Source organism: Gadus morhua, chromosome 16 (genome assembly GCF_902167405.1).
Source record: "Gadus morhua chromosome 16, gadMor3.0, whole genome shotgun sequence".
Lineage (NCBI taxonomy): Eukaryota > Metazoa > Chordata > Actinopteri > Gadiformes > Gadidae > Gadus > Gadus morhua.
This window is the reverse complement of record NC_044063.1, coordinates 10,941,456-10,953,157: the sequence shown is the minus strand read 5'-3', so window position 1 is coordinate 10,953,157 and position 11,702 is coordinate 10,941,456. Positions and strand designations below refer to the sequence as shown.

Below are 11,702 nucleotides of genomic sequence, written 5' to 3'. Positions count from 1 at the left end.
TTTGAAGCTTTTTGCTATAGAAAAAAAAAATCTCCCCTACCGCTATTCCCATCTGTTTCAATCCCTCAGAATGCGCTGTTTCTGGTGTCTGTAACTTTAATGCAAATGAGCTGCTGCCCATTGACCAATGAGCTGTCCGACTGAACCACAGCATGGAGGAGAAGGGATTGTTGGCATCTTCGGACCTCTTGAAGCTCTATATCTATATAATATAATATAATATAATATAATATAATATAATATAATATAATATAATAATAATATTATCATACATCACGGCCAAAAGCTATGTGCGCCTCGGATGATATTATGAATCATAAAGACTGCGTCTGACGTCTCTGGTACTTCCACAACAAGTAAAGACTCGTAGTGGAGGATATCTCGGCCATAGTTGAGAACAATCTGGGGAAAGGAACTTTGGCCTTGACTCTCTGCAGTCCATTAACCGCGACATGGAGGACAAAGGGATTGCACTCCGGGAGCTGAGCTGGCGGAGTGCTGCCGAGCTCCCAACGCCAGAGCTGCCGGACTGCCGCCCGCTCCCCCTCGCCGGACCTGCCAGTATCGGCGGCAGTTCAGCTTCCAGAGTACACCCGCCAGAGCAGCTGGAAAGCTTCGGCGGAATTTAATCTCCCGGAGTTCACCGCCGGAGCTGCCGGACTGCCACCGAAGCTTCGGCGGCAGTCCGGCAGCTCGGCTCCGGGAGTACAATCCCTTTCTCCTTCATGTCATTTGGAGGGGAGAGGGGAAGTGGGCGGTTATATTCAAGTGCCCCCTTCCATACGTAGGAGGGGGCGCCGTAACTGACTCGCTCGTTTGGTAACTGTAGGCTGGGTACTTTCAGAAATGCATATCTCACTCAACAAAACATGTACAGAGTTTTATCAAAGTTTGTTTTGACCCAAAACAACACCCCAAATCCCAGGAAAAGTGTTGTTTCATAATATGTCCCCTTTAAAAACAGCTTCTTCCCAAGAGCGAAACGAGAACTGAACACTGCCCAACACTGACACTAGCTGTCTGTGACGGTGTACTACAGTTAGAACAAAGCACATACGGTGTACACTGCAAAAAACATGGAAAAACATGGAAAATCCATGTTTGTTGTTAACCTTTTGCCTGGGGTCATTCGGTCAAACGGACCCCTTTATTTATTCGAGGAAAGATCCTTTATGTCAACATTTCCCACACACGATGAATGGAGAGTTGCATTGCTGGGAGTGGGTGAAACTGTTTGCGCATTTGCATGTGGAAGTTGTTTGGGTTCGGAGGTAGGGCGGTGCACTGAAGCTCCGCCTTCTCAAACTGGCACAACTGCAATCCACCAAATGTCCTGCTTGCCAGACAGAATAGAATAACTACACATAATCTAACTGTCGTGAGAAATACATCAGACATCCGACTGCAAGTATGGACCGCTGGAAGGGAAGGGTGGCTCTGGTGACCGGAGCCTCTGCAGGGATCGGGGCGGCGGTAGCCGAGGATCTCGTCCAGCACGGCATGAAAGTTGTCGGCTGCGCCAGGAATGTGGAGAAAATACAGGTAATGTTTGGATGAATTATCCAAATCGCTTGCTTATTATCTTCGTCCGAACTCGTATGCATGTTGATGTATTATAACCGGACCAAAAAAAACGAGTTGTGTGTTGTATAATAGGCCACGTTGTCGCTGCACCTATGCCAGAAACGGATCAATAATTAACTATCCTCGTGAAGTTCATTGGGATGGGCAATCGCTCGTTGTTGAACTATTGACCTTTCTATCATCAGCTGTAGAAAGAAAACAAATGTGCCCAGTGTTCCAAATCGAAGAATGTGAATGTGTTAAGTGTTTTATTTTTACTTTCCTGGTTTGAGACGGGCTTATGCCCACTAACCCTAACCGCAAGGAATTCCTCATCTCAGCTGGCATGTGGCTTTGTTTATTATGACATTTAAATCCACTAAATGACCGCCAATTCTGTGTTTCAGGACATTGCCACCAAGTGCCAGAAGTCTGGTTACACTGGGCTTTTGGTTCCCTATCAATGTGACCTTTCCAATGAAGAGGAGATCCTTGCCATGTTCTCAGCCATTAAAGCCCAACACGGAGGGGTGGATGTCTGTATCAACAACGCTGGCCTTGCTCACCCAGACAGTATTTTGAATGGCAAAACCAGTAGCTGGAGAAACATGTTGCAGGTTACGTTTTGTATATATTTTAGAAAATATAGAGTAATAGACAGACAAACCCACAAGTTTATAAAATATCATTAGTGTCATGTGTTTTCTTTTGCAGGTGAATGTCCTTGCCTTGTCCATATGCACCCGAGAGGCCTATCAATCAATGACAGGGCGAAATGTTAATGACGGGCACATAATTAACATAAACAGGTAATGTTAACATTGAAATTCAGGAAGAACTCAGCTCTGTTTGCTATTGAACCAAATCGTTGTTTTATTAAAAGTAGGTTTTCAAAATGTTTTATTTAATTTATAAAATGCATCATTTGTTCCTCGGGGTACTTATGGCTTCTTTTGATAATTGGGACATTTGGGTTCCAATCTGAAATACTGTACATTGAAGGTCAACTGCAGACACCCTGAGATGTTGAAGTGGTCCTATGTTCGGTTTTCGCAGCATGAGTGGCCATCGAGTCGTGCCCACCGCTGACGTGCACTTCTACAGCGCGACTAAGTACGCTGTTACGGCTCTGACTGAGGGCCTGCGACAGGAACTGCATGAGGCCAAGACCCAAATAAGGGCAACCGTAAGGTCAAGCCATTCCATGGACCGCTTACTTGATCAATATGTATGATCAAAATGGGTTCAGTTTATAATATGGACCAAAATCAAATCAGTATTGTGCCTGTTGGATCATTTTGGATTATACCTGCTGCATTTCACTAATGTGTTTTTTTTAGTGCATTTCTCCTGGCCTTGTGGAGACTGAATTTCACTCTAGAATGTACCACCAAAACCCAGAGAAGGGTCCTTCTGTTTTTGGCAGTATAAAGGTAGTGTTTCCTTTTATTAGTGATGCTTGGCAAGTGCTGGGACCTTCCACTCAACAGATGTTTTCAACCCTTGAATTTTCTTACAGTATTTGGAGGCTAAAGACGTTTCCAATGCGGTCACATACGTCTTAGCTGCACCTCCACACGTGCAGGTACTTGGGTCATGCTCTGATTTAGGTGTCATGTATTTATAATGGGTACGTTTTAAAGGTTTTGTCTGTTATGTTCCTTGACCCCAATATGTGTTTTTGCCCTCAGATTGGAGACATTCAAATGCGCCCCGTGGAACAGAAGTCTTAGTATGAGGTCACATCATCTGAATACAATTTCAGAATATTCAAGATGAATATAATAATCAAGATACCATGGCCTCCTTCCATGGTGTTGGATTGATTTGAAAATGTAAACCGCCTTCGCAACTGCATCTCCATTTCAGTTCAAGCGTTTTGTTTCTCTTTCACATGCAGATGGTGTATATAAAATGTTTAAATAAAAGGGTTGTTTGAAACCAAGAGTTTAGCATTAATACTCAATCGGCCTCGGGCTTGTTTCTCTTTCAGTTTAGTCAAATCGACCTTCAGAGTTAACCTGGACTCTGCATAGCCTCCTCCCCTAGCCCCCACCACCCCATCTCCTCCCTTACTCACAAAAACACGCCTCTTACACACTTATTGTATGTTGTATCTTATCCTAGCTATCTTTGTGTACAGGGAATGAGTTAACCTAGCAATTGTAAGTGCTTGACACTTGTTTCTGTGAACATTTTTACTCTACCAACAGCGATATATTGTTTCTCTTTCTTCTGCAAAATGTACTTATGTTAGGCGATTTAGATAAAAAAAAGTCTGCTAAATGGCCTAAATGCAAAAAAAAAATTGCAACCCAAAACTTATTTTCTCAAGTCTATCAGTCTTTATGAAGTAACTTAAGGCTGTTAAATTGTTTAGCCCAATTTTCCTTCATATACATGGATGAAATGACTGAAGACCGTTTGGGATTGTGCAGAATTTATGGGGCTGACAGGTAGCCAATTCCACCATCCTGGTTTTACACATGAAAATAATCTGGGGTTCCAGTGGGGAGTCTAGTTCCGTGCAGTGGAGCTAGTGGAAGACAACATACATCAGAGGACCCCATGGGGTACCAATCAGATAGTTAAAGTGGTAGGATGAGCAGATCCAGGGACAAACCCAGACACCCACATCAAGGATTTGGGACATACAACGACCCTGTGAATTGAGAGGGAAAGAGGACTGACAGTTAAAAGTTAACTATCGTACACTTATTAATTTCAAACCAGTACATTTGTTATCTTCAAAATAATAACATCAGTATGATTAGATGATTGCAAATATTCCGAGTCAGCATTACTGCGTGACAAGAGTTTGTGATTAACCCATTTATTGATATAACAGTGGGTGATAAACGTGGATGAGGTAAGGTTTTGCATAAATATCTGATAGGTTTAACCAGAATATTAATATAAGTTAATATCACTCAACTAAGGCTTTGCTTTGTCCTTGTTCTTGAGTCCATTGGTAAAGGATGGACAGAGGTGCATACAGTCAATGACAATGGATATAATAATTTTATTCTTCTTAGCCTATACTATCAAGCCAAATTGGGCGGCAGGTAAGTCAATTTAGTCAATCTACAAGGTTAACAGAACCATTTATAGCCATTTCATTTGAATATGCTTTGGTTTACCCCAAAATTACCATAACAGTTTTCATAATTAAGTACAAAACGTTTGATTAACTATTTTATAATTGAAACGGCTTGACATGGCTAGATTAGTTATCTTTAAGACGCGTGACTGCTTTCTTCTAGATTGGTGCTACCAGTCGCAGGTGTCATGTAACGGGACATGCAGGGGTGAGTACTGTGGACCCGGCCAGAATTGTACCTGATTTGATCTTAGCCCGGCCAGGTTCTACCGCAGCACGTTATCAATGTCAACACTATGGCTTCCACAGGCCCCGACGATTGGCCCTTGGTCGCTCGGCATTGCAGTGGAAGAAACCAGTCTCCTGTGAATATTGTCACAAGGACAACGCTTCCCGATGAAAGGCTGGTTCCGTTACAACTCATCAACTATCAGAAAATTTTCAGAGGTCGCATCATAAACAACGGACATACCGGTTTGTGTTTAGAAGTATTTTAATTGCAGAAGAAAAAAAATATTTAATATTATATACAATGTCTTTATTATAGATTTTGACTTATATAGTAGCCTTGTTTTGCTACTGCATATCATTTTATTTGCCGAAAAAAAACGAATTAACTGAAAATCTCAGTTTCTATTACAATACGTTATTGTCATCTAACATTATACATTGACCATGGAAGTCATAAAAAATGATCAAAAGAAATGCGGATGAACTTTTAGATAACTCACTATGAAAGATATAGTAATCCACGACTTTATGTACGTATTGATGTTTTTGATCCAAGTTCAACTAGATCTACCCTCAAATGTAAAGATCCAAGGCGGAAAGCTGGCAGGGCCATATAAGGCCTTGCAGCTCCACTTCCACTGGGGGAAAGATGGAGGCCCAGGGTCCGAGCATACTATTGATGGAGAACGGTTCCCCATGGAGGTGACCAAAATCAATCAGAGTCGATTCACTCTAAAATGTATAGCACTAGGTTATAAAGATAACTTCTGCATATGGTAATATGAATTAGCATTGAACTGTGTATGTTAACGGCAATTGCAGATGCACATTGTCCATATAAAGGAAGAATATGATACTTTGGACCAAGCTGTGGCAGACGACACAGGCGTGGCAGTTCTTGGGTTTTTCTTTCAGGTAGGCCTAACATAACTCTGTACAGGCTTACGTGTTTGTCTCCCATGCTGGAAAACAGTAATATTATTAGCTTAATTTAAACAAATAACGCTATACTGCTTTTAGATTACAGTGTATGCAAACTTACTTCTCAACATTACGTACAAGCGAAATAGTAAAACACAGTCCTAACACGTCATGTACTCAGTTGGATGTAATTTGTGTCTTACTTTCTTTGCATTTCCAGGAATCTCCCACTCCGAATAAGCAATACGAACCCATCATATCGGCCCTGAAAGACCTAAACCATAAAGGTTAGTGGGTTCAGTTTACCAGCAAATAACCAAACAAAAATTAATCACACCCACATCTAAATATCAAGCAGCTAATTGTATGACAGATCATTTGTTAATGGTGACATATTACACCACCAGGTGTGAGGTTGATTAGCCGTTAAGTCATTTAAGGGGCAAGTCATTTAAGACTTGCCCCAACTCTGAGCACCTTTAAAACAAGACTGAAGACTTTTATGTTTGCTATAGCTTTCTGCTAAAATCTTAAATACATTGCACTTTCTAAAAAGCTTTTTTAACTTTGCCTTTATTTTCTATTTTAATACTAAAATGCCTTTTTCTATTTTAACCATTTCTTTGCATATGTTTTTCTTTTACTTATCTATTATTTTATTTTATTGTATGACAATGTTTATATGTGAAGCACTTTGAGTCTGCCTTGTGTATGAAAAGTGCTATATAAATAAAGTTGCCTTGCCTTGCCTAAAAACCGTTTTGAGCCTTTTCTGACATCACAAGTGGGCGTGTCCACCTAGATGTATGAAGGATAGATGATGATCAACATTTGCTACTGTCCACTGGGTAGGCAGGTAGACTGGTCTACCCAGCGAACATCTAGGTGGACACGCCCACTTGTGATGTCAGAAGAGGCAGATTTTCTAAACGGTTTGTAACGGCTACTAACTTCTAATATAATAATACGTCACCTTCAATCAACGTCGTAGACTAAATCACCTTTGCCGTTTGATAACAGTGGTGTTATCCGGACAACAGTGGTGTTATCCAGCTGTTATCCAGAGCGTCCCTTTGAACCGGATCCGTGCTGATAGCGGGTTAATGTTTCTCCCTAATTAAGCGAGCAACAGCACGCTTGGCGGCGTGTCACTGGGCCGGCTAGTGCCACCGGAGGAGACTCTCGAACACTACTTCCGTTACCAGGGCTCGCTCACCACGCCGCACTGTGACGAGTCCGTCGTGTGGACGCTGTTTGAAACCCCCGTTCCGCTAAGCAGGAAACAGGTGCTGATGTGAAAAGGACTGGTTTGTGGAATCGTGACATGGTGAAATAATTAAAGCATTCGTAGGCTTATATTTGTTTGTCTGACTTCCTCACCGTCGTGTGTCCGTTGTGTGCGTTGATATACCCGCTCTGCTCTGGTTCTGTTGCGTTGTGACAGCTGTCTGCGTTCTGCGGTCTTCGGTCTCCCCGTGGGACGCGCATGGTGAACACCTACCGGCCAGAGCAGCAGCTGAACGGGAGGAAGGTGTATTACTCCGGCGGGGGCCTGCCTCTGCTTAACACCGCCCTGCTCATCTGCTCTGTGTTGATATCCAGTGGACCCTCACTGCACAGCGAGAGCTGAACGTAAACACCTGTCCTGTGCAAACAATAGCATAGGCCTGCTGAATATTTATCTAGGATAATGAATAAATGTATATTTAAATGTGGCTCAACATGTCGTGTGCCATTTGTGATTTTCTTTTTCACACACACACGCACGCACGCCACTTTTGTATAATTTAAAGTAATATAAATATAAAAATACATTTATATACAATATATTAACAGCATTCATTTTAGGAATAAGGCGCATATCATGATTTGCCAATTAATCGGCTAAGGTATTTATTAAGCCGCAGGTAGGCCTAACCAAGTCCCTGAAATAAGTTTATTAAGATTTAGCCACTTGCCATTCTTCTATGCTCCACTAGGTGGCGGCATGATTCCTGGGTAAAAGAGTTAAGGCCTTGAAGTGTAGAAGTGTAACATATCCATTAACCATGGATTTGTTAAAGTCATGCTCAAACAACTGATCTACACAGGAACGCTTTGCCCACTACCCCCCTCACTTTGTGCCATGTTTCAGGACGACATTTAAAGCAACAACACATAAACTACATATTGTAATTTGCAGTAAACAGGTTAATTTCCATTATCTGTGGAGGGGCTGAATCGGCTGTAAACGCTTTGTGGTTTTACATCTCAAAGCCGAGGAGTTAAATTTCGACTTGGGCGACTGACCCATCTAATGGCTTTACCTCTTCTGATAATGGGTCATGTGATTAACTGAAGCCGTTTAGGTTGGGTTACCCACCTTCTACGCTTTGACCCGCTTGAAGTTCTTGTTTTGGGACAAGGACGCTCTCTACACAGCCTTGAGAACAGGGTGAGTCCCCTCACTGGGTATAATCCCCAGGTACACACAAATAGACGTCTGATCGTGCAAGACTCCCAGTGTAGAACGCCACTCATGCTAGGAGGTTCCCTCGCTAAAGGAATACAGCACAAACACCAAGCCTGGGACAACCACGTTAGGCCCTCTGCGGCCGTGACTGGGGGGCCAAATGGCCCTCAGTGATGGGAGAACATTTAAAAAATAACCTGAGTTCTTATTTTATGTGAAAAAAGGAGGGTCTGCTGATGAAGATCCCTAGAGATCGAAACGTTGATAAATCCACTTCTGGAGCATTTAAACAGTGTGAAGACCTTCCTTTTTTCTTGTATTCAACACTATTGTCTAGCCCCTGTGGATTACCTTTTGGAAGTGTGCGCCACGGCTATACTTATTTTATGTACCATAGCAAAATTACAGCTTGGCCCATTCTCTTGATTTTGATAATTATCCAATCAGAATGAAATTAAAGTTGTTTCCTAGAAGATGTATTGATTGATTAATTTGTGAGATGGCCGGGCCAGGGGGGACTGGTGTGGGCATGCACTGTACAGATTGGCTAAGAGAGCAGGTGGCTTAGGTTGCACAGACTCAAGACCGGTTTTCTTCTACCAAATCAAGGTTAACAATCGTGGAATTCACTTCTACCTGGTTGTATCAGTGATAAATGTGTGGGAATAATTTCCGAACAGCAGAAAATGGATGCCATTGGCCATAAGCCAAGGGGCGCTGCCAAAAGAAAAGGAAGTGAAAGAATATCGGGCCACCATAAGAAATCTCTAGCTAATAAGGTGCTTTTGCAAATAAGCTCCACAAAGTGAAGAGGGGGGTCAGGCTATCTGCCTCAGTGCCCATGGGCACCCGGAGGTCCTGTCCAGCCAAGCGTAGCACCAGCAACTATTATCAGCACCTCCTTTTTAAAAGGGGTGTCACTAAAAGTAGCCGTTTGAGTCATGCGTCGGCTTTTAATAATTCCTTCATACGTTTGTGGAAGTTTTGAGAATGTGTTATTTCACTCACAGCGGTTTTTTCTTCATATTTCTTGGTTTTGCAGCACGCCACCCCACCCCCACTTCCTCTTCCTCCCCTTGATATGACTCTGAGGTTTGTGTTGTCTTGACAACAGAGGACGGAGGCCTATCTACGTGCTCTATGGGTAGTTTCTGTTTCTGTAAATTTTGCACGCAGTTGGGGTTGACGTAGAAGCTACTCCTCAACCCCATCCTCCCTGACCCCACCTTTACAAAAGTGTTGTTATGTATGAATGAGTTGGTACTATCATTATTAATATTAGTACCGATGTTTCTGCTACCTTATTGCTATTTCTGTAATCTTCAACTTTAAGATGTTGTCAGATTACCGTTATCAACAGGTTCCATCGAATATACATGTCGGATATATGAGCCCTTTTTTTTATCAACACAAGTGATACACGATTGAACAATGTTTTTAAGTTGAATTACCATTACATGTTCGATCAAATATACATGTAGGATAAATGAGCCCTTTTACTGTATTGACTTTACCACTAATTGATTCCTCTTTGCAAAGTTTCACTGTTAGGCACAGATCATTCTGGAAAGCAGGTGTGACCGTGTGACAATGTGTGTTTAACAGTGGTGCAATTCTCTCAGCAATCGTGTCTATCAATAACCGAAGACGTGGGCGTGCATATGCACATGCATGACCAAGTAAGCTAAACCGCAAAAAATGTGTTTTGTTCACAAGTGTGTGTGTGTGTGTCTGAGTGAGTGTGTATATATGTTCGCGTGTGTGTATCTCTCTGTCTGTCTGTCTGTCTGTCTGTCTGTCTGTCTGTCTGTCTGTCTGTCTGTCTGTCTGTCTGTCTGTCTCTCTGTCTGTCTGTCTGTCTGTCTGTCTGTCTGTCTGTCTGTCTGTCTGTCTGTCTGTGTTCATGTGTTTGCGTGTGTGTGCAAGTGCATGTGTGGGTATCTGCCGGTCTGTGTGTGTGTGTATGTGTGTGTGTGTGTGTGTGTGTGTGTGTGTGTGTGTGTGTGTGTGTGTGTGTGTGTGTGTGTGTGTGTGTGTGTGTGTGTGTGTGTGTAATACCATGCATACACGTGTTTCCTGTGTGAACCACGTGGCTGAAAGAGGGTTAATAAAAAGATCAGCATCTTTCCCTGGTTCTCTTTCTACACTGGACTCTAAACAACACTGGTAAGAACTCAACACCAATTACTTTATCTTCACAACCAATACTGAATGAGGTCTGTGCAATTATGGTTATGTTGACTTAGTTGACTTGAAGGCAATGTCTCTTGACTCTTACTAATGTTTTGTATTGTATCAAGTTTAAGGACAATTATTGTTGGATGGAGATGCATGAAAATGTATTTCCCTGTAATTAAATCCATCACTTGATAATGAACAGTATTTTTTTTTATTATTATTTTAATCATGTTATGCAGTACTATTGTTGAGTTTACACTACACTTGTCTGTCGTAAAGTCGTCAGCCATTCATTCACGCAGCAGAACGAGGAGACCATGGATCTACAAATACAGTGTTGTCACCCATAAAGTAGAAAGCACTACTAAACTTCAATGCAAAGTGTAGTGTTTCCTACTTTATGGATGAGTATACTGATGGCTGCAGGTGATCAACGGAAGATATGGAGATAACGCATTATTGCTGTAATTGAAACAAAGTTACTGAGTTATAGTTACAGTTCAAATTAATGTAAACTCACCATCAAGGTATCATTTATTCATTCTTCATTCAGACAAATGTAACTAAACAGTGTGAATTCTTTGATGGAAAAGATACAAGAGGTGTTTAGATGTTTATTGACAAGGTATATAGGAAGAAGGATTTCATGAATGTTAAACATGGTATTGTCATGCCCCAGTTAATTTATGCACACAATAAAGACACAAATAACTTCTTATAATGGTTCTGCTTTTATTATTATATGAATATAACCGCTTAAAAGTGATGTGTTCAAATGTATTAAAGACTCAAATCAATCCAAAAAAGATTCCAAGCAAATTAATAAAAATATATGAACCACTTCTGAATGCGAAAAACTATGGACTAAGTGTAGAAAATGTACAAATATGGCAGGCAAACTGAGTGCACAATTAATTTATATATATGGAGCTCAGCATACATCTTACAAGTAATTATTTTAGAATAGAAGTAGCAACACTTCTTTAGAGATATTGAAAACATTGTTAACATTGTTAACATAGCGACATCGTTATTATTCATCCTTCGGATAACCATCAATTGCTCAATAAAAAGAAGACATTTTTGGACTCTTATGGAAAATACAATGTATATATGCAATTATGTTTGACACATTACAGATTGAATACCCCATTAGTTATAGTTATATAACTTATAACATATATACACACACATATATATAGACATACAGAAAATATTTTATATATATATATATATAGTTATATAACTTATAACATA

The 11,702-nt window shown here is 41.1% G+C and overlaps 2 protein-coding genes and 1 long non-coding RNA gene across 4 annotated transcripts; 2 read left to right on the top strand and 1 right to left on the bottom strand.

Moving 5' to 3' along the window:
- Positions 1–1,238: 1,238 nt before the first annotated feature.
- Positions 1,239–3,510, top strand: LOC115561543 (dehydrogenase/reductase SDR family member 11). Its single transcript, XM_030381681.1, has 7 exons — positions 1,239–1,542; positions 1,971–2,180; positions 2,278–2,372; positions 2,620–2,749; positions 2,904–2,996; positions 3,083–3,148; positions 3,255–3,510. The coding sequence occupies exons 1-7, from the start codon at positions 1,411–1,413 to the stop codon at positions 3,294–3,296; spliced, it is 768 nt and encodes a 255-aa protein (XP_030237541.1). The 5' UTR covers positions 1,239–1,410; the 3' UTR covers positions 3,297–3,510.
- Positions 3,511–4,094: 584 nt separating this feature from the next.
- Positions 4,095–7,329, bottom strand: LOC115561544 (uncharacterized). Of its 2 annotated transcripts, XR_003979937.1 has the most exons (5): positions 7,196–7,329; positions 6,789–7,086; positions 6,019–6,089; positions 4,903–5,026; positions 4,095–4,225 (listed from the first exon to the last, which is right to left on the bottom strand). It is a non-coding gene; the product is annotated as an uncharacterized LOC115561544 (long non-coding RNA). The 2 variants fall into 2 exon arrangements; XR_003979938.1 differs by lacking the exons at positions 4,095–4,225; positions 4,903–5,026 and adding an exon at positions 5,070–5,856.
- ca4b (carbonic anhydrase IV b) lies at positions 4,960–7,536 on the top strand. The gene is made up of 6 exons (XM_030381680.1): positions 4,960–5,137; positions 5,451–5,596; positions 5,717–5,809; positions 6,036–6,102; positions 6,938–7,101; positions 7,260–7,536. Exons 1-6 carry the CDS (start codon positions 4,960–4,962, stop codon positions 7,443–7,445), a joined length of 834 nt encoding a protein of 277 aa, XP_030237540.1. The 3' UTR covers positions 7,446–7,536.
- The last annotated feature ends 4,166 nt before the right edge of the window (positions 7,537–11,702 follow it).

What these genes read in the sequence shown, in the direction of transcription:
- LOC115561543 (XM_030381681.1), top strand. Translation starts at nt 1,411, where the DNA reads ATGGACCGCTGGAAGGGAAGGGTGGCTCTGGTGACCGGAGCCTCTGCA. An exon ending in GGAATGTGGAGAAAATACAG is followed by an intron (nt 1,543 to 1,970) that starts GTAATGTTTGGA and finishes TCTGTGTTTCAG; the next exon opens with GACATTGCCACCAAGTGCCA. An exon ending in GCTGGAGAAACATGTTGCAG is followed by an intron (nt 2,181 to 2,277) that starts GTTACGTTTTGT and finishes TTTCTTTTGCAG; the next exon opens with GTGAATGTCCTTGCCTTGTC.
- ca4b (XM_030381680.1), top strand. Translation starts at nt 4,960, where the DNA reads ATGGCTTCCACAGGCCCCGACGATTGGCCCTTGGTCGCTCGGCATTGC. An exon ending in GAGAACGGTTCCCCATGGAG is followed by an intron (nt 5,597 to 5,716) that starts GTGACCAAAATC and finishes CGGCAATTGCAG; the next exon opens with ATGCACATTGTCCATATAAA. An exon ending in GAAAGACCTAAACCATAAAG is followed by an intron (nt 6,103 to 6,937) that starts GTTAGTGGGTTC and finishes TCCCTAATTAAG; the next exon opens with CGAGCAACAGCACGCTTGGC.